The sequence below is a fragment of the Liolophura sinensis genome, chromosome 6 (assembly GCF_032854445.1).
Source record: "Liolophura sinensis isolate JHLJ2023 chromosome 6, CUHK_Ljap_v2, whole genome shotgun sequence".
Lineage (NCBI taxonomy): Eukaryota > Metazoa > Mollusca > Polyplacophora > Chitonida > Chitonidae > Liolophura > Liolophura sinensis.
This window is the reverse complement of record NC_088300.1, coordinates 32399542-32421637: the sequence shown is the minus strand read 5'-3', so window position 1 is coordinate 32421637 and position 22096 is coordinate 32399542. Positions and strand designations below refer to the sequence as shown.

At 40.2% G+C, this 22096-nt stretch overlaps 3 protein-coding genes across 3 annotated transcripts in view; all 3 read left to right on the top strand.

Moving 5' to 3' along the window:
- LOC135466408 (spectrin beta chain-like) overlaps positions 1 to 10798 on the top strand; it is a 153590-nt gene extending 142792 nt beyond the window's left edge. The window contains 7 exon segments of the mRNA XM_064743860.1: positions 78 to 916; positions 1255 to 1443; positions 2574 to 2639; positions 4306 to 4587; positions 4986 to 5084; positions 5713 to 5732; positions 9032 to 10798. Coding sequence (XP_064599930.1) covers positions 78 to 916; positions 1255 to 1443; positions 2574 to 2639; positions 4306 to 4587; positions 4986 to 5084; positions 5713 to 5732; positions 9032 to 9226 — 1690 coding nt within the window. The 3' untranslated portion in view covers positions 9227 to 10798.
- A 4498-nt stretch (positions 10799 to 15296) lies between these two features.
- Positions 15297 to 15917, top strand: LOC135467103 (uncharacterized). Its single transcript, XM_064744864.1, has one exon. The coding sequence runs from the start codon at positions 15297 to 15299 to the stop codon at positions 15915 to 15917; it is 621 nt and encodes a 206-aa protein (XP_064600934.1).
- Positions 15918 to 19896: 3979 nt separating this feature from the next.
- Positions 19897 to 22096, top strand: part of LOC135467102 (echinoderm microtubule-associated protein-like 6) — a 36896-nt gene continuing 34696 nt past the window's right edge. The window contains exons 1-2 of the mRNA XM_064744863.1: positions 19897 to 20093; positions 21592 to 21751. Coding sequence (XP_064600933.1) covers positions 19897 to 20093; positions 21592 to 21751 — 357 coding nt within the window. The remainder of the gene's footprint in view (positions 20094 to 21591; positions 21752 to 22096) is intronic.

The following is a 22096-nucleotide window of genomic DNA, read 5'->3' as shown; positions in this document are numbered from 1 at the left end:
AGTAAAATAAGATATTAATTAACTTTTGAAAGCTCAGACACAAGCTAACGACAAAATAATGGATGTATTTCTCACAGGAATGAGGAAGAGAGCAAGAAGCTCAATAAGTCCATGGTGAAGTCTTTGATTGGACGATCTCAAACCTTCAAAGCCACAACAAAAGGGGAGGGTCCCCAGCGCGAGGTGAAACGTGCGTTCAGCTTTAGAAGCCAAACAGAACCCATTGCTCCTGTCAAACTTCAGAAAGCTGCTGAATTCCGCCGCAGTGGTTCCCTCGATCCGGAAGGGAATGCAGATGGTAAATTTGTCCCAACATCCCCTGAGGCTGTGGTCGATGAAGTCACAACCCAGGGAGACGACTCTTCATCCCCACCCCAGTCTCCCCGCGAACAGCTACAGGATGAATCTTTTGATAGTGTCAGAAGTGAAACACCTCCGCCTATTGCTTCCTCCCCGCCAACGGCACCTCTACCCCGTGAAGCTCAGCAAGAGGAGTCTGCAGTAGAAAGGAAACAAAAACCAAGTAACATCCCCACGCACAACAACAACAATGATGACGGCGCAGGCATGGATGCATCGTCACGACCCATGACACCTCCTCTCTCAAGTCCAGGGCTTGAGAAGAAGCAAGCTTTGAAAACACCCACAAGCCCGGTGATGAAGCGTAGTGATGATATTAGATATGAAGACCAGAAAAAAACTAAAAGGACTCCCAGCTTTACATTACGGAGGAAGGCACACAGTTTCAAGGACAAGTACAAGCTACCTGCTGGTTTGCCTCCAGCTGAGATTGAAGGATTCTTGGAAAGGAAGCAAGAGTTACAATCTGGGGGAAAGAAGGCCACTATCCGCTCGTGGAAAAACATGTACACAGTCCTTTGCGGACAGCTTCTCTGCTTCTTTAAAGACAAAGATGGTAAGTAATGCCACTACAGTTGTCTTATACTAGTGCGTAATTAAAGGGCTCACAAAAAAAGCCTGTTGCATTCTCAGATTCCCCTATTTCTATTGCTCTCAGGGAATTGCTAGCAATATTCAGCCTATGGTTTTCTTTTGTGTTATCTTACGTGAAGTCCACTTTAGCTCAAAGTTAGTTCAACTAATACGATATATATCACACTTGCTAAACTTACTTGAGATCATAAGCCTACTCCGCTTCCATTGTATAAATGAAATAATTCTTGAGTATGCCATTGAAAAATTCATTGTATTACTCCATATATACTTGTATGTGGTATGTTGTTTTGTTTCTAGGTTTTGCAGAAAGCTACGCCATTGCTCCTCCTCTAAACATCCACAACTCAAAGTGTGAAATAGCATCAGATTATACCAAAAAGAAGAACGTGATGCGGCTTCATCTTGCAGATGGAGCAGAGTATTTATTTGAGGCCAGCAACCAGACTGAGATGCTACAGTGGTGTGAAAAGGTCAACAACCAATCAGGTATGTTGCACTGTGGTAACCATGGCGATAGATCACTTAGATCTATGAACATCACCTAGCCGTTCATTATAAATTTTTTTTATGTGTTTTTTTATGCGATGTGGAATCAGTTGTGCGAGTCAGATGTTGCTGTTTTGGTTTAGTGATGCATGGTTTGATTATAAAATGACTTCAATAGAAACACTAATGTGGATAATATGTATATGTTATGAACTGTAATTGATAGTTTTATAACATTTAAATGTTTATGAAAACATTGTGTGATGAAAGCTGAACATGTTGGTTTAAAATGTTGTTCATGGACATATAAATCAAAGTATTGGCATGTTTCACAATGAATACTTATTACTGTGGTATCACGAGTCACCTTAGACATCTCAGAAAAGGTCAGAGAGCATGTGGTTGCACTTTTCAAGGTCAAAAGGGTCTAAACTGTAGTTTGAAATATAGCTGGGTTTTGATAGATAGATGTTATAGAAATTTTCTCGGGCAGAAAAAAATGCCTTGGTTAAGAAGAAATTTGTTACAGATAAATGACTGTGTTAAGTTGTTAACAAGAAGTCAGATAACAAGAAGACTGATTGCCTGAGAAAACTGAACAACTTCCTATTGATGTTCCCTGAACACATGACTAGTCAGATAGTGTGTTCGAATTAAGATCTTTTTTACTTGTCTGTGGCTTTGGGCCCAGAGGTTTATCAGGTACCTGGCTGCAATGGTTTCCCCACTCTTTGCCCATGAACCAAAACGCCATCCTGTAAATGAGAGAAAAAGAAAATGAGTACCGGAACAGTGCATTATCTAAACACCACTTGGGCAGGTGTCCAACTGGTGTAAAACTGATTGACCTTGTGTCAGACTGGTTGACGTTATGTTTGACTGTTCACTTAGTTTTACAATGATTTGACCTGCCTAGATCATACCCGTCAGTAAAACCTATCAAATTCTGTTTCTTTCAGACCTTACTGTTATACCATAATGGTATGACCAAATTATATCACAATGTCATTCCAACTTTAAACATACAAGCATTAATATATAACATTTGAGTTATGAGTAATTGATCAGAAAATATAGGAGTTTCCTGTTTATGTTAACTGTTTTCCCATTGGTTGATATTGTTCCCACAGCTTTACCTCCCCTTCATAACGATGAGGACTTGAATATTTGTCAGGAGGCAGAATCTGAACAAAGAGGTGACCTTAAACTTTGACCTCGCAATAATGCTGTGTCACCCAATCAAACTGAGCCACTTACCCTGCCTTTATTTCAGCACTGTCTGCATGTGGGTCGGCAATGGAGACTTTCATCGTAGATGCCAGTTTGTGATATTGCTTTGTTTTTCAGTGTTGTGCCATGTGTTGAGCTGACACTACTAATAATGCTTGCAGTTTTATTAGATTTCCTGAATGGAAAATACAATTGTTCTGGAGTCACAAATACCCCCTGGAAACATAGCATTGTTTTATGGCATGTTTACACAACCTGTCCTGCCATAACTTTTACATTTTGGTGTTGCAAAAAAAAAAAATGTATTTCCGAGTCCAGAACATTTGTATTTCTGACTGCCTCACATTGATTTTGGCTGTTGTCGTGTTCATTTTTTGCTGATTGGTTGCAACTTATAAGTTTGCTGTCATTGCGCAGTTTATCTTTGAAAAATCTGAATGGGTTTAGTATTTTTTTTAGTAGCCTACTTTTGATTTGAATTCACCCTTGCACTCTCATGAGTAGATTTTTTGTCTTTCGTTAACTGTGAATGTCTTGTAAATGCTTTTAGTTTTTTAATGGTACTTCTGGATTTGAATTCACACATGCACTAGTTGTCATGATCAAGTAGATGTTTTCGTTTTGTTTGTGAAATTTACACTTCTGATGGTTTAAATTGTGGTGTCACTAAAATAAAACACATTATTAACACAATAATTAACACAATCTATTAACCAGAATAATTATTAATAATGACTTGTCCCACTGAGAGTAAAATTTAAATCTGATTCGTTTAAATTAGTTAGTATTCCATCTTATTTATCTGATTTTAGCACAACCTATAAACAGGGGTTGCTTGAAGTAGGAATGTTATAAACAAATTATTTTAGGGATAGTCAGTCTCAGCAGAATACTGTCATTGCACACGCTATCATTATTGTCATTGCACACGTTATCATTACATGTCAAATTGTTTGTTTGTTCCTGTTGCTTGTTTACACACATGAAATTATATGAGGTGTTAAAAAATGTTGATATTGCCATAAAAGTGCTTTGTAAGGATATGTTCATAAGATATACTAGTAATTCTTTTGAAACTGGTGTAACACTTTTTACTGTCTCTTTTATGGTTCTTTTATCATATGCTATCCATCATGTAGGAATTAAGTTGCATGCTATTTTCACATTTTCCAATTAGGTGACCCGGCATGCTCTATTTCTGGTGTGAGGGGGTGCAAGGTTATTTCTAAAAAGGCATATGGACAAAAAAGCTGGCTTGCAAAAAATTTCTGAAAGCTTTGGGAATGGAGGCTTGAATTGAAATGTGTTAAGAGATTTAGCATGTCAGAATTGTAGTCGTAGTCCTTTCAGAGTATAAGCATGTTACCCTAGTAATAAATTATCCTTGTTCAGCAAAGCCAGTATACCAAAATTATATTAAGACTAAACTTTTTGTAAAAATGCTAATTAAAAATCACAACATCATTAATATTGTATTGTTTCAGCTGTGACTTCTGTGTTGCACCTATATAATGTAAGTAAGTAATTATACCCATAATTAAAAGCTGATAATATCTGGTTTTTAATTTGAAGAGAATTAGAGAAAGATTAGTGTTTGTGCGCTGTTCTGATCTGAAAGTGTTGTTGTTGTAGCTTTACCACCAGAAGAAGTTCTAAAACAGACAAGGTCGCCATCATCGGCCCATGATTCCGAGGAAATGGTACAACATCGTAGTGGAGATGCATCCCCACCGCATCATGGTGACATGCCTCACCATGGCGATGGACATCCAGTACCTGCGAGTCGTGGAAGAGCGTTGTCAAGCACCCCAGAAAAGCCTGAATACCAGAAATCTCCTGCTGAAAGAACACCTTTTTCACGTACAGACCAGTCTGTACACGATCGCAGCGGGAGTGAAATTAGCATGCCATCAGGTAAACCTTCAGTCATAAACGTAGTTTTGACTTTATAAAGAAACGTGAGGGCCCTCTGTGGTCAAAGGGGTTTGCACGCCATCGCAGCGCAATGACCCAGGACCCTCTTACCAGTGGGGTCACTGTGAGTTCAAGTCCAGCTCATGCTAGCTTCATCTTCGGCTGTTTCTGGGAAGGTCTGTCAGCAACCAGTAGATAGTTTTCTCGCGCCATAATGCTGGCAGCTTTTGTATAGGTGAAATATTCTTAAGTACGGCGTGAAAACACCAGTCAAGTAAATAAAATTGTTTTAGTTGTTTTGCTGGGACAATACCATTCCCCCGTTAACAGTGTGGAATATGAAACTGATTGCACATTGCATAGCGAGATATTATTTCATGTTTGTTTGTCACTCCCAGATGATGACACCCCTCCTTTACCGCAGTCATCTGCCCCACCGGGTAGACTCAATGTGTCTCGAGACAGCGATGATGCTGATTGGCAGGCGAGAGATTCAGGTATGCACAAGGTCACCAGCATCTGGGTTGAGCAGATGCAGAATAAACACTGATTGGCTGACAAATAGAGATAAGACTTCTGGATTAAATCCTGTCACCTTGGTCACACATGAATAAACAATGTACAGTAACGGAACCCAAAATTCATCTTAGCCTTGACTTTCTCACATCAGCCAGTCAACGATGATTCTGCATACCATCAAACTACAAGAACAACAGCAGGAAGTGTTCTAAGAGGTGTCAGTTGACTTCAGTTTTAACTAATTTGGTTGTTAACAGAAACAGCAACGTGCAACATAAATGGAACTGTCGCACGGATAGTTTTATAATTCATCAATACCTTTAGGGACAGTGATGCACTTATAGACATTTATTTGGATTCAGAGTTATTTCATTGGATGTTCAACAGCATGTCAAAAGTTAATCAAGATTTATCTTCTAGGTGCCAGTGCCACAAAGCCATGGACATAAAGCCGTATTAGTGATAGGTGCTTCTAACTGTTGTAGTAACCAGAACTGTAGACATCATGTCACCATAATTTTGAGAAGGTTTCATGCTGCATTGTGTGTTTTGAGAAGTTCTGAATACAATATTTAAATAACCTTTTCCCCTTTTTTCTGTTTTTAGATGAATCAGATGAAGTAAAGGTAAGACCGATGTGTTTTTGAATATACAGGTTATTTGGGCTCTAAGAGGAATTTGATGTTCAAGCAAAAAAAATTCAGTAGTGTTTCTATATGTACTAGCTACAGTACAACTGGATCCTCACCATCAATCCTATGCCCATTGTGGCCAGAGGATAAGCTGACAGGTGACCCATGGTCAGCATACGATATGTCGACCATGTACTGTGAGTACAGCTGGATCCTCACCATCAATCCTACGCCCATTGTGGCCAGAGAATATGCTGACAATTGACCCATGGTCAGCATACAATACGCCAACCATGTACTGTGAGTACAGCTGGATCCTCACCATCAATCCTACGCCCATTGTGGCCAGAGGATATGCTGACAGGTGGCCCATGGTCAGCATACAATACGCCGACCATGTACTGTGAGTACAGCTGGATCCTCACCATCAATCCTACACCCATTGTGGCCGGAGGATATGCTGACAGGTGGCCCATGGTCAGCATACAATACGCCGACCATGCACTGTGAGTACAGCTGGATCCTCACCATCAATCCTACGCCCATTGTGGCCGGAGGATAAGCTGACAGGTGACCCATGGTCAGCATACAATACGCCGACCATGTACTGTGAGTACAGGTGGCCCATGGTCAGCATACAATACGCCGACCATGTACTGTGAGTACAGCTGGATCCTCACCATCAATCCTACGCCCATTGTGGCCGGAGGATATGCTGACAGGTGACCCATGGTCAGCATACAATACGGCGACCATGTACTGTGAGTACAGCTGGATCCTCACCATCAATCCTACGCCCATTGTGGCCGGAGGATATGCTGACAGGTGACCCATGGTCAGCATACAATACGCCGACCATGTACTGTGAGTACAGCTGGATCCTCACCATCAATCCTACGCCCATTGTGGCCGGAGGATATGCTGACAGGTGACCCATGGTCAGCATACAATACGCCGACCATGTACTGTGAGTACAGCTGGATCCTCACCATCAATCCTACACCCATTGTGGCCAGAGGATATGCTGACAGGTGACCCATGGTCAGCATACAATACGGCGACCATGTACTGTGAGTACAGCTGGATCCTCACCATCAATCCTACGCCCATTGTGGCCAGAGGATATGCTGACAGGTGGCCCATGGTCAGCATACAATACGCCGACCATGTACTGTGAGTACAACTGGATCCTCACCATCAATCCTACGTCCATTGTGGCCGGAGGATATGCTGACAGGTGGCCCATGGTCAGCATACAATACGCCGACCATGTACTGTGAGTACAACTGGATCCTCACCATCAATCTTACGCCCATTGTGGCCGGAGGATATGCTGACAGGTGGCCCATGATAAGCGCATGGTACGCTTACCATGCACCTTCGTACACGTACCGTGACATCGGCCATCACACAAGGACCCTTGGTCCATGATCATCAAATGCTTTAATGCTAAATACAAAACTGATTTCCTGTAAACGGTCATGTCTGTTGTGAACACCATAATGGCTTGCAGCATATTTACTTTCACAAATTTCACACAAAATTTGAGTTGTAATAGTTTACTCTTCGGATCCCCTCCTGTTTTGGTTCGCCATCTGTATACGCCGTTTCCTTGAGGACAGGGGATTCAAGTTTGTACTGGGCATCTCGAGTTAACAATATTTTGTTTTCATATAAATTACTTTAATAATTGCTAAATAATAAGCCTACTTAGAGCTATATGCTGACCAATATATGTATATGCAACACATTGCTTTCTCTAAAGTCCGCTGTCCTGTACATGACTGATCTGTACAACCATTGCGGTGTTCCAGAATTTGGAAACGGACTAGAGTTCTTTGGCTTGTCAGTAAATTTAGCAGTTTCATGTTGGAGACAAAATTACACAGGAATATTTGACTTTATTGTGTGATGTGTGTCAGCCTACATACTTATATAAGCTTAAAACTCTGTTGAAAATGTATATATAATGAATCTGTACATCACACAAGGCCTATAATTTATAAAATTCAAAGCACTGACACGTACAAAGTTCAGCATGTTAATGTTTTCCCTTTAATCTCCAGTCCCTGAATTGTATCCCCGGTTTCACAATTGTTGATCCTATCGTTTATCAATTTTTATATGCACAAAAACATGTTCATGTTATAACATAAGCGCAGTCATATGTAGCCTTTATATACGCCTAAAGACATGCGATGTAGACCCCAGTCCTATATATATATATATATATATATATATATATATATATATATATGCATCTTAAATCTTGCATAAAATCAAGCTATAAAATGTATAAAATATTGTGAGAATATTCCTCTACCTATCCATTTATAAATTATGAAAATACACTAAAGAAAGTGAAAAATGATTTTTGGTACTGGTGAAAATTCCAATTCCAATCCATTCTTTTACTTTAGGACAGCCCAAATAATTACCTTTCACAAAATATAAGCACGTTCAGAATCAGTAATAAAGTTTGTAAAATTTATAGAGAAAGTCGCGCCAATAATACAAGGCTTATGGGGTATGTCCGTTGTCGTTACATCAAATTCCAGCAAGTGAATGAATGTCGTAAAATGATACTCTGACAATGGTGTCACCATGCACTGACTGTCCACGGACCGTGAGCCGCAGATAGTAGGCAGAGGATGATGGCGTATTATTTGATTTTGATTGGTGTTTTACGCCGTACTCAAAAATATTTGACTTATACGATGGTGGCCAGCATTATGGTGGGGGAAACCGGGCAGAGCCCAGGGGAAACCCACGACCATCCGCAGGTTACTGGCAGACCGATGGCGTATTAGGTTTGTCTGATTAAGGTCGGGGTATGATACACTGACCATTTGACCACAGTGGACGTAGGATTGATGGTTTGGATCCGGCTGTACTGTACTTTAATTTGTTCCAAAGCTAATACAATTTGGTTCAAACTCATTTCTCAGTACCTCCTACCTGCATAAATCTGTTAAATTTTGAATTGGCCAAAGAGAAATTTCAAAAATGGATTTAGTCATCGGCCAGAAACATGGTTGTTTGTTTTGTGTTACCACAAATTGAGAGGTTTCCAGTGAATGTCAAACTGCTGATCTATGGGGTACAGGCTCAATCCTGACCTTTGGTGGGGAATTTGTAGATTTCCCTGCTCTCAACAAGGGCCTTAGTACGGACTTATGTTAGTTGCCATTGTGTAATGATAAATTCAAGAGGAGGTTGTTAGGCAACGATCGGTCAAACGCAGAATGGATGAGAAGATACAGTGCTGTGACAAAATTACTTTCTTGTTCCAGATGCGTTCAAAATCCTCCACTTTTCCTTCCACAAGACCAGCCTCAGATTCGGCAGCCATGGGTTATGACCAGCACAAACATGAGAAAGAGAAGAAGAGAGGAAGTATGTTCGGATTTCTAAAGAAGTCCAAGAAGGAAAAAGGAGAAAAAGATCACAATAAGGAACACAAAAAAGACAAAGCTGAGAAATTATAATTCTACATCCGCCAAGAGTTCAACCTCAAATTAAAATTCATTGCCCATATTAGCAGAAGTGAAAACGGGGTTAGTTTGTAAATGTTTTATTTCATAATGTGAGCAGAATTCAGAATTTCCATGACATTCACTGCTATCAAAATGGACCACGTATCTGTTTGCATTTGGTAAAAACTGAATTCTGATTTTGAATGCTTCCATTTCTGGTTGTGGTCCATTGTTTAGCTCTGCTGATATTAACACAACGATATGCTTAGCTGTGATTTGGGTTGTGACGGGCTTTACACAAGCCTACATTGTTTTAATAAGCATAGAAGCTAAGGTGACTTCCATTTTGTTGTTTTTCCTTCTGAATTTCTTTAAATCATGGTAGATTTGAGCTAGTAGTGATGTGGTAAGACGTGATTTAGTATTTTTTCATCACACATATTTGTATACACATATTTGTATACACATATTTGGATACACATATTTGTATACACATATTTGGATACACATATTTTTTTTCCTGTTGTTCGAACAAATGTATGACTACAAGCATGTATTTCATTGAGAAATAGGCTGTCTGTACTACAACATATTTGCCAAGAAGATATTTTTTTTTTCTAATGCCTAATTTTTCATAATACTTCATATTTAATTGTGCATATTACATTCTCATGACGGTTAAATTATAACAGCATAATTAAAATGATGTACTGTTGACATCAAGCCTTTATCATTTTAGACAGATTTTCATTGTTATTTTATTTTGTTTTAAACACTTTTGAAGTATACAATTGTTGAATATATTCTTTGAATTTATGCTGTGAATAGATTTTGCGTCTGGGTTAAACCCTGGTATCGTGGACTTGCCTGTTTCTCAACTCCCCTGCGCATTTAATCACATTCTGCAGAGTTTTTTTTTATCGGTATTCTTCAGCAATATTTATCTCAGGGTTGGTTGTGAACAAATAGGAGTAGAAACTGAATTAACGTCTTCTTACTAAGCCAGGAAAACCGTTTGCATTTGGTATTTTCTCCTCTATTCAAAGAACAATTAACACATGCATCATATCACAGAACAAATAAAAGATGTTGTCACTTTATATTGTTAATGTCCATTGTTTTAAGTGCTTTAAATCATGTTCCATTGTAAATAGCTGAGTCATTATATTCTTGTTTTTACATAGCAACTGCTTCCATGGCAACTGTGGACAAGTAGGTCACAAGAATCAGCTGATTTAGTTTAGTCTCTTAGGGTTTTTTTTCTTCTGTTTATAAGAGAGATACACTTTCTGAAGTGTATAAACCTTGTTAAAACCTTTGTCTTTAGAACATGAATTGTTATCTTTGTTATATTATGTCCATGTAGATATCTGTTGTGGAGATATGCCATTGGTTTTTTAACTAACAAAACATTGTCGCAAATTCTTACGTACATAGCGTGTGATATACATGTAATAACTACTGTTAATTCTTGTACATACCAAAACAGAGAAAGTTATACTGTATTGCTACACAGCAATGCCTTCATCTACATGTATAACAGCTGTATACCGTTTACAAATAAATATCGCTTCTATACATATATTTTATCTTTCGTGTGATTATTTTCTCACTGTATCTTTAGAAATATGTTCATCTTAAAGTTGCCTCGTTGATATGTCACTGATTGTGCGATATATCATATATTTGGAAATTTTCACTACCTTGAAAGTATTTGCTACCTGAAATATTATTCATTGGTGGCTCTGCATTTGTGAAAGGCAACGACAGAGTGAGGTGCAAGGACTGAATCACCTCAATTAATTACTTCTCAATTAAGTATAAAACTTCCTCTACTCTGTAGTCTCCATGCTATGAGAGAAGTGAACAAGTCCCCAATATGAACTGCAGGCGCCTGTTGGTTTACCTCCAGAAAGACCTCTACTGTCTCCAGACACCTGTTGGTTTACCTCCAGAAAGACCTCTACTGTCTCCAGACGCCTGTTGGTTTACCTCCAGAAAGACCTCTACTGTCTCCAGACACCTGTTGGTTTACCTCCAGAAAGACCTCTACTGTCTCCAGACGCCTGTTGGTTTACCTCCAGAAAGACCTCTACTGTCTCCAGACGCCTGTTGGTTTACCTCCAGAAAGACCTCTACTGTCTCCAGACGCCTGTTGGTTTACCTCCAGAAAGACTTCTACTGTCTCCAGACACCTGTTGGCTTACCTCCAGAAAGACCTCTACTGTCTCCAGACACCTGTTGGCTTACCTCCAGAAAGACCTCTACTGTCTCCAGACACCTGTTGGTTTACCTCCAGAAAGACCTCTACTGTCTCCAGACACCTGTTGGTTTACCTCCAGAAAGACCTCTACTGTCTCCAGACACCTGTTGGTTTACCTCCAGAAAGACCTCTACTGTCTCCAGACACCTGTTGGTTTACCTCCAGAAAGACCTCTACTGTCTCCAGACACCTGTTGGTTTACCTCCAGAAAGACCTCTACCGTCTCCAGACACCTGTTGGTTTACCTCCAGAAAGACCTCTACCGTCTCCAGACACCTGTTGGTTTACCTCCAGAAAGACCTCTACCGTCTCCAGACACCTGTTGGTTTACCTCCAGAAAGACCTCTACCGTCTCCAGACACCTGTTGGTTTACCTCTAGAAAGACCTCTACTGTCTCCAGACACCTGTTGGTTTACCTCCAGAAAGACCTCTACTGTCTCCAGACACCTGTTGGTTTACCTCCAGAAAGACCTCTACTGTCTCCAGACACCTGTTGGTTTACCTCCAGAAAGACCTCTACTGTCTCCAGACACCTGTTGGTTTACCTCCAGAAAGACCTCTACCGTCTCCAGACACCTGTTGGTTTACCTCCAGAAAGACCTCTACCGTCTCCAGACACCTGTTGGTTTACCTCCAGAAAGACCTCTACCGTCTCCAGACACCTGTTGGTTTACCTCTAGAAAGACCTCTACTGTCTCCAGACACCTGTTGGTTTACCTCCAGAAAGACCTCTACTGTCTCCAGACACCTGTTGGTTTACCTCCAGAAAGACCTCTACTGTCTCCAGACACCTGTTGGTTTACCTCCAGAAAGACCTCTACTGTCTCCAGACACCTGTTGGTTTACCTCCAGAAAGACCTCTACTGTCTCCAGACACCTGTTGGTTTACCTCCAGACAGACCTCTACTGTCTCCAGACGCCTGTTGGTTTACCTCTAGAAAGACCTCTACTGTCTCCAGACACCTGTTGGTTTACCTCCAGAAAGACCTCTACTGTCTCCAGACGCCTGTTGGTTTACCTCCAGAAAGACCTCTACTGTCTCCAGACACCTGTTGGTTTGCCTCTAGAAAGACAATTACTGTCTCCAGACACCTGTTGGTTTACCTCCAGAAAGACCTCTACTGTCTCCAGACACCTGTTGGTTTACCTCCAGAAAGACAATTACTGTCTCCAGACACCTGTTGGTTTACCTCCAGAAAGACCTCTACTGTCTCCAGACACCTGTTGGTTTACCTCCAGAAAGACCTCTACTGTCTCCAGACACCTGTTGGTTTACCTCCAGAAAGACCTCTACTGTCTCCAGACACCTGTTGGTTTACCTCCAGAAAGACCTCTACTGTCTCCAGACACCTGTTGGTTTACCTCTAGAAAGACCTCTACTGTCTCCAGACACCTGTTGGTTTACCTCCAGAAAGACCTCTACTGTCTCCAGACACCTGTTGGTTTACCTCCAGAAAGACCTCTACTGTCTCCAGACACCTGTTGGTTTACCTCTAGAAAGACCTCTACTGTCTCCAGACACCTGTTGGTTTACCTCCAGAAAGACCTCTACTGTCTCCAGACACCTGTTGGTTTACCTCCAGACAGACCTCTACTGTCTCCAGACGCCTGTTGGTTTACCTCTAGAAAGACCTCTACTGTCTCCAGACACCTGTTGGTTTACCTCCAGAAAGACCTCTACTGTCTCCAGACGCCTGTTGGTTTACCTCCAGAAAGACCTCCACTGTCTCCAGACACCTGTTGGTTTGCCTCTAGAAAGACAATTACTGTCTCCAGACACCTGTTGGTTTACCTCCAGAAAGACCTCTACTGTCTCCAGACACCTGTTGGTTTACCTCCAGAAAGACAATTACTGTCTCCAGACACCTGTTGGTTTACCTCCAGAAAGACCTCTACTGTCTCCAGACACCTGTTGGTTTACCTCTAGAAAGACCTCTACTGTCTCCAGACACCTGTTGGTTTACCTCCAGAAAGACCTCTACTGTCTCCAGACGCCTGTTGGTTTACCTCCAGAAAGACCTCTACTGTCTCCAGACACCTGTTGGTTTACCTCCAGAAAGACAATTACTGTCTCCAGACACCTGTTGGTTTACCTCCAGAAAGACCTCTACTGTCTCCAGACACCTGTTGGTTTACCTCCAGAAAGACCTCTACTGTCTCCAGACGCCTGTTGGTTTACCTCCAGAAAGACCTCTACTGTCTCCAGACACCTGTTGGTTTACCTCCAGAAAGACCTCTACTGTCTCCAGACGCCTGTTGGTTTACCTCCAGAAAGACCTCTACTGTCTCCAGACACCTGTTGGTTTGCCTCTAGAAAGACAATTACTGTCTCCAGACACCTGTTGGTTTACCTCCAGAAAGACCTCTACTGTCTCCAGACACCTGTTGGTTTACCTCCAGAAAGACAATTACTGTCTCCAGACACCTGTTGGTTTACCTCCAGAAAGACCTCTACTGTCTCCAGACACCTGTTGGTTTGCCTCTAGAAAGACATGTACTGTCTACATACAGACACCTGTTGGTTTACCTCCAGAAAACCATCTACTGTGTCCATGCAGACAACTGTTGGTTTGCCTCCAGAGAGACATCTACTGTCTCCATACAGGCATTTACTTCTTTTTACTTCTGCCAGGCTTTTTATTGTCTCTGTCCAAATGCCTGCCAGTTTACATCATAAGGTGTCGACTTGGATTTCTCTTCATTCTTACATACCAGATCTTTGGAGATAACTGGTGTTTTCCCAATGTGAGAAAAATACATTTAACTCTATATTTATTTATTTAATGAGTGTTTTACGCGGTACTCGAGAATATGGCGGCCAGCTTTAAGGTGACGTGGCTCCATACATCTGGGCCCGGTTCTTCAAAACAATTAATGCCAGATTTCACTTTAAGCCGAGTCTTCAATTTATCACTTAGCCTACAAAAACTTGTTTAATTACAGTAAATTTGAACAAAAACTGCTTTGTCTTTGGAAAACTGCGTTTGTTGCAGTTTAGCTGAAAATGTAAATACAACATGTGACTTAATACCAGCATTAGCTAATACACTTGGAAAAACTGGGCCCTGGTTTAAATTCTGTACTTTTGTGTAACTTGGAGACGAGTTCGTCGGTTAACTGCTACAGACTTACAGCTGCGAGTAGACGGCATATATCGGGTGGGCATAAAAAAAAATGGGCCATACTTTGATGCTGCATAGCTCCATTATCCTTTGTTCAAACCCTTTCAAACTTTAAACATTCAAATGGCATGATTTTGCTTGTATACTGACCAATTTTCAAGGCTTGAAAGCTTGAGTAGTCTGTACACAGGGTAAAAATTAAAACATAGCCTCAAAAACGCACTTTCCGGTCACCCACATTGCATCACCTCAGGTGTCATGAGTAGAGCGCGCGCTGCACCTGTGTGACACGCGTCAGTCGAGTGTCGTCTTGAAAAATTGTCTGGCTCTAGTGTCAGGAAACCCTTCCGCCAGATAGGCACAAGTTTTCCTGAATCAAGATAGTTTTCTCTGCGGCGGACAAGGATTCGATCGCAACATGTTTCATTGAAAAGGGTTGGAGAGGGGCAAAAATTGTGAAAGAATTCCCGGTGAAAAACTGGAAAGAAAGTTCCGTTAACAATGTGATCAGAAAGTTAGAAAGGACAGGTTCTCTAGAAAGGAAGTCAGGCAGTGGGCGACCAAAGACTGTTTGCTCGGAAGAAAATCTTCTGTATGTGGAAGAGGCACTTTGTTCCCAGGAAGACAATACCGACACTCACAAATCACAGACAGATTGCAAGGAACCTTGGAGTATCTCAGATTTCTGTGAGAAATATGACAAAAGAACTGGGATTAAAATCGTACAAGCGAATACGGACTTCGAGAAGGGATGAAACGGTTCGACAGAAAGGAAAAACGCGCTGCACAAACCTTGATAAGTTTTCGAAGGAGAAGGTGAAGAAAATTGGCTTCACGGATGAAAAAAACTTTCCATCTGAGATTGCACACAATAGACAGAACGGTCGTGTCTATGACAAACGAAAGCGGGACATTCACGTTAAGAGGCTGTACCATGAATCAAGTCAGTTTACAAAGAAGTTCATGGTTTTTGGCGGAGTTTGTTGGCGCGGGAAAACCCGCATACATTTTATTGATACCGAAAAGACTAAGGTGAATTCCGAAAATTTCTTGAAACTTCTCGATCGTGACCTTCTCCCTGATTTTCACCAGTTTTACCCAGAAAATGACTTTGTCTTCCAGCAAAAAAGCGCACCATCTCGTGCCAGCCCTGCAACACAGCAGCATCTTGAGGAAGTGACTCCTTCATTCATAACTAAGGACGAGTGGCCACCGCAGAACCCCGACTGCAATCCCATGGACTGCTCTGTGTGGAGTTCTCTGAGCGAGAAGGTTTATGAGGGTCGCACGGGGAAAAACTCACTGAGGATGAAATAAAAGCACGCATCGAGGACTGCTAGAAAAAAAAATTACTCTTAAGTAGATTCGGAACTCAGTCAGTTCATGGAAGAAACGTTTGCGCGTCTTCTAGCGAGAAGATGGAGGACCAGTTGATCACCTTTTCAAGTGAATATAGGTAGAAAATCATTTTGAAATGTCCGAAAGATGCGTTTTTTATTCTGTTTTGATTTTGGTCACATGAACAGAAATCTTAAAGGATGAAATTCAAATTTGGTCTGTATATTTAGGACATAATGGCTTTTGACTGTGTAAATTTTTAGAAGTTGACGTAAGAGGGTTTCGGAGATATTGAGTGTCAAAGTACGGCCCATTCGTTATGCCCACCCGAGATATATAGCGTTATGGCTTAAATAATTATTAAAGAAACTGAAAAAAAAAAACAACAAAAAAAAAACAAAGAAATACTTAACAATGTATTTCATAGTAAATCACACAACATTTATTACGTGTAATTGGTATTGATCCTTCTGATCATCAGCTTTTGCAGTTTATCCCACAAAAAATAAAACTAATCATACACCTGCCTGGATTTCCTTCCCCCACCCCCTATTCGAGTAGGGTGTTTGATTGATTTACGCTGTACTCGGTAACACGCTATGACATCTTTCGTGACATTAGTTTATATATGACGAACTGTTATAATTTAAACTACACACTTCCTCTAATTGAACAGTAGCTATACCGGTATATTCCGGTATGTAGCCTACATGAAACTCGGACCCGAAGACAACAACTCTTGATTGGAAGTGTCTGTATTGAAATATATGAATGCGCACAGTGTTGTGGTTCGAGCTGTGTCTAATAATGTAAAAATGTAATTTTAAAAACTAAGTCGGTCAAGAATCCTCTCTTGGTACTTACAGTACACAAAGTCGCTTGGCCATGGCGCAAGAGCTATATACGCCAAGCACAGGCCCAGTATCCTTGCTTGATGTTTGGCCCGAAGGCTATGTACATGCACTAAGTTGGCCTAGTATCTTCACTTGGTGCTTATTAGCGCAAGGAATATATACGCCAAGTAGGCCCAAGACCTTTGCTTGATATTTCGTCTATATGAACTAAGTGCATTCAGTAAGTTCACTTGATGCCTTTGGCGCAGGAATTTTATACAGCAAATATAGGCCCAGTATTCTTGCTTCGTATTTGGACCGAAGATGATACACACTGTCGGCCCATTATCCTGTCTTGGTGGGGAATACTGGGCTTGATGCTTGGTACGAAGATTATACACTGTCAACTAGCTCGGTATCGTCGCTTTGTGGCTTGTTGGCGCAGGAACTTCCAACACCGAGTAGGCCTAGTGTCTTTAGCTTGATGCGAAGATTATAAACATACACAAAGTCGGCCCAGTATGATGATCGCTTGGTGCGTATGGGGCAAGGATATGCCAAGTACGCCCAGTATCCTTACTTGATGCTTGGCCGGAAGATTATGCACTGTCGGCCCAGTATCCCTACTTGATGCTTGGCCGGAAGTTTATACACTGTCGGCCCAGTATACTCGTTTGGTGCTTATTCGCACAGGGGCTATATAATCCAATCCCGCCCATATACGAGTATATGTGACTGTGTCAGCACAATGAATTGTCTAGTGTGCTTATGACAGCACACCGTACAATCAGGAAGCATACATGGACCTATTTTACGGACATTTTTTACGGAAGTTTTATAGCTTTAGGTTAACAGCTCCTGAACTAACCCTATGAGTCTCAATATGCAGAAACTTCCTCGCTTGAAGTTCAGCATGAATGTATAGTGCAACGACTGGTTGACCCGTATCAGTATAATGGCTCGGGCGGGGCGGCTTATTTGCCTCCGGTAAGGCGTCACAGTGAAGCAGCACTAGATAAAAGAGAGGTGGAAATCAGTCCTGCAACAAGGAGGTACATTACACGCACTCTAAGGATTCCTTAGTCGTTATATGACTGAAAAATTGTTAAGTACGACGTTAAACCCCAAGCACTCACTCACTCACTCAATATGCAGTTTTATCATTTTGTTGAATATTTGTACTGTTGATGTCAATTAGCACTGACCTGTATATATCTGGTACACTCAATCTCCAAATTGCATTATTGCAAGATTTTTATAGATATGCCAAGTGTGATAAAAGGACATTCCCAACTGTAGCTTATGTACGGTGTACCCTGTACAACCCAGGCTATGTGGATAATGTAAGGTGAACTGTAGAGTTGTTGTGAGTCAATTCTAACATGATCGATATCAAGGTGAACGTTAAAGGCGGTACTCTAATAATAACATGCAAGCTCACATTTCAAATACTAGTACGTACTTTACTGTCACATCAAGATATTGAAGTCTTACAGAGTGTGCTTACAAATCATGAGACCGAAAGTAAATCTATATATGTGAAACATGGGTACCGGTACATATACATAATCGCAAATATATGGTCAACCTTAGGATGGTCGTCGGTTTCCCCCGTGCTTTGCCCGGTTTCCTCCCACCGTAATGCTGGCGGCCGTCGTATTAGTGAAATATCTCAAATACGGTGTAAAACGCCAATCAAATAAAGAAATCAATCAAATAAATTTTGCAAACTTTTAGGGTATTTGTGGGTGTAGGTGAAACAGGAGACATTCGCCATGACGAGAACATATCATTAATATTATTAATTAGAGCAAACAACCAAAGTTACCATTCATCACGAAAATTACGCCCTTGAATGAATCAATCGGTGAAGCTATACGTATTTGTATACAATAATTGCTCTTTGTAAAATTTCTGGCCATCAGATAAAACCAGAAAGGCTGTACTAAAAATAAGATATTAATTTGGCCTGGTCCACAAAGCCACTTTTGATTTTAATGAAATTTGAAGACATAGATGATTTAAACGCTTATTTTCTAATACTTCCTGACCTGCAGCGTGGAAATGCACGCGGTGACATGCACGTGGACATGTGTATATGCTATAATTGAGATATTCCATACCTATCACAATGTTAAACTCCCTCACCTAAAAGGTTAAACACTAGCGTATACGAAGTTTAAAATGTTGATTAAGTTTTTAAAAAGCGGCTTTTTTAGATTGCGCTGTAATGATGCTGCAACTGGTGTGGTATTTTCATTATTAATTTCTAATATATAAAAGACAGTGGAGCGAATGGTTGATTAAGTGATTGATTAACATGGTAAATGGATAATAATATCTTGACTATCTGTGCACTATATATGGCTGATTTCCAAGAATTTATTAAGTGAGGAATTGGTTGATTTATTATAACGAGACTATATATAACGGAGATTTTTGGCAAAATATCGATCAGCGCAAACCGAATCGAGTGTGTCGTTATTTTACAATAGCCCAAGTAAATGCCTTTCATGAAGCATTAGCCTCGCCTGTGCACGTTTTACCTTTCCAAATGGGGAAAGCCGTTCCTAAAATTAATCTGTTGCATGCATGGTTCGCATTGTAACTTTTGAAAACTTTAGGATTATTTTTTAACACTGTAGTACGAGTCCGATATTTATTGAAAGGCCCAATAAAATCTAGCCAGCCTATTTAACCGATATATAGCCGATAAATCACGAGACTGGATTTAGCGCTCTTTGAAGCTAGTTGCTAAATGCGGGTTTAAGATAAAATTATAAAGTAATATAATTATAATATATAAATATAAATATTTACGAGTCAGTTATGAACTATTCAAAGTGGTCCATATTTATCCCAATCGTTAGATTTTAAATAGGCTAAGAAATGTAGCAAGTGATGTGTAACGAGATTTGACTTCTGACACTGCACTCGGGTCTGTTTACAACCTGTTCCAAATTCACCGCCCACTTCTGCTTCTGTGTTTTCATTGGCCAACACAGAAGTCATATGACCAGCAACATGTTTGGCGGCAGTGGAGTCAAAATGGCTACCAACTAGTGAGGTGGTGGTGACCACAGCTCTGAATTCCTGGAATTTGCAGTTTGATTAGCTCGTCAGATATGGCAGACAAGACGGCTCCGAAATCCCAACTCAGGCTCGAGTGGGTGTATGGTTATAGAGGTCATCAGTGTCGAAATAACCTTTATTACACCGCCCATAAAGAAGTGGTTTACTTCGTCGCCGGGGTGGGCATCGTCTACAATCTGCGAGAGCATCGTCAAAAATTCTTTCTTGGTCATGATGATGACATCGTCAGGTAAGATACGACCAGAGATTCGAAAATCAGAAATAGGTATTGGGCAGTGGAGAAACTGTCGGGATTATTTGCCGTTTATGACACCTATAACAACAGCACCAAACGAGCGCATAATAACGTGATCATGTTTGATCAAGCAAGTTGCCGTTGTGATTTTCTTAACACATCGTGACAAACACACTAACTGAAGTGCACCGTTTATACCGGCGCCTGTAATATGTAACAGTATGTGAGACTGACTTCCAGATGCTTTCATTGGAATAAAACAGAACGAAAATGGTGTAGATTGTGCGCGTGGAGTGTTTGATCAGTGATGGCTGTCACCTGTCAGTGCTTGTTTCAACATGCAAGCAGCTTTGACTGAATGAAGGCGCCTAACACAAATCACCACACCTTTGCTACTAATTTACGTACAATATGCATAAATTGTTTATGTATATGCATATCTGTACTTGTGAATCACAAAAATCCGAATAAAAAACAAAAAATGCATGACATAAATTATACGTAATTTTTTGGTTTTCACATATACGTATTTATAAATATTACATTTCACAGAAAAAGCAGACAGTGTTATCTGGATTTCTTTCATCTCATAGATGAATGAAAACAAGAAGAAATATATGAAAATCTCCTAAGAGGGTATTAATTTTTTGAAACATTTAAAGATAATTAAATTATCATCCCTATTCATGTAACAAGGTAGTTTCCATTCAATACAAAGGGGGTACTGCTAATATGATACCATATTTCACAAATATAAATTTCTCTAGAAGATAAAATTGTTGATTGAAAACAACATTGGATAGAAAGGCAATTGGAAAATATTGAAATGAAGAAAATCAAATTATGAAATAATTATACAGTCCAGATACCATGTGATACAAATTTGAACTAATCACATTCATCAACAATTTCACTGGTGTGGTAATAACAGAGAAAGTATGTCCACATATTTGACTGCATTTAATTGTGTAAAAATAAAAATGGAAAAGTGTGTCCATAGGTAAGTTCCAGGGAACAGTCTGGTACTTACACACAAACTTAAATTTCAAAATTTTCTTTCCCAAGTTAAATAATAGTTCGTGAAATGAAATAAGAACTTGTGGCCCATCTAACAAACTTTATAATATATATTTTTAAATAGGCCTACTGATACCTCAAATATTCACATTTTTGTGTGCTCTAGAGCTTTTTTAGTGTATTTGTCAATGTGTTCAAGCTTGATTCTGTGTTCATGTAGTGGAGATAATTGTATATGGTATTGTAAGTCATCTACATTTACTGATGACAACACTACTGTTGTTCCTTTTATATAAATCATACTGGCTGTCACAATTCAGCATAATGTAATCCAGTATGGCAAGTTAATTTATGTTTCAGGTGTCACTTTTGTTGTGTCCAGCAGAGGAAGATATTTATGTGCCATGTTTTAAAACTGACGAGAAAACCAAAAAGATTTCAAAGTGATGTTGCTTTTTGTATGGTGAATTTGTAGCCTTGCCTTGCACCCTGAGAGAACTCTGGTTGCTACTGGACAGATTGGGAAGAAGCCTTACATATGTGTATGGGATGCTTACAATATGGAGACTGTCTCAATTCTCCGTGATGGTCATGAGAACGGGGTGGGGGCGATGGGCTTTGACAAGGAAGGAACTGTGAGTATGGGATCTTCAGATTGTCCACCTGTCAACTCATTATAATTCTACCAACCTTTATGGTCTAATTTCATTGAAATTACACTTAAAAAACATTAAACATTAATTGACATTGTAAGTATCATGTTCTTTCAGTTTTATTTTTTTTATTTTACAAGTTGCTCTGTCAGTGAGTACACATTTCAAATGCCGTAAATGGGTATTGAACTTCATCTTGTCTCAGATGAATATACATCATAAAGCGAAACAATTTAACAGAAGGAAAAAATGTTAAGTGAAAACATATCCCCTGAAGTTTTCTTTTGATATTGGCATTTAGTTCAAGTACTGACAATGGCCATGTAT

Bases quoted from the DNA above. Each gene is read 5' to 3' on its own strand.
- LOC135467103 (XM_064744864.1), top strand. From the start codon at position 15,297: ATGACAAAAGAACTGGGATTAAAATCGTACAAGCGAATACGGACTTCG.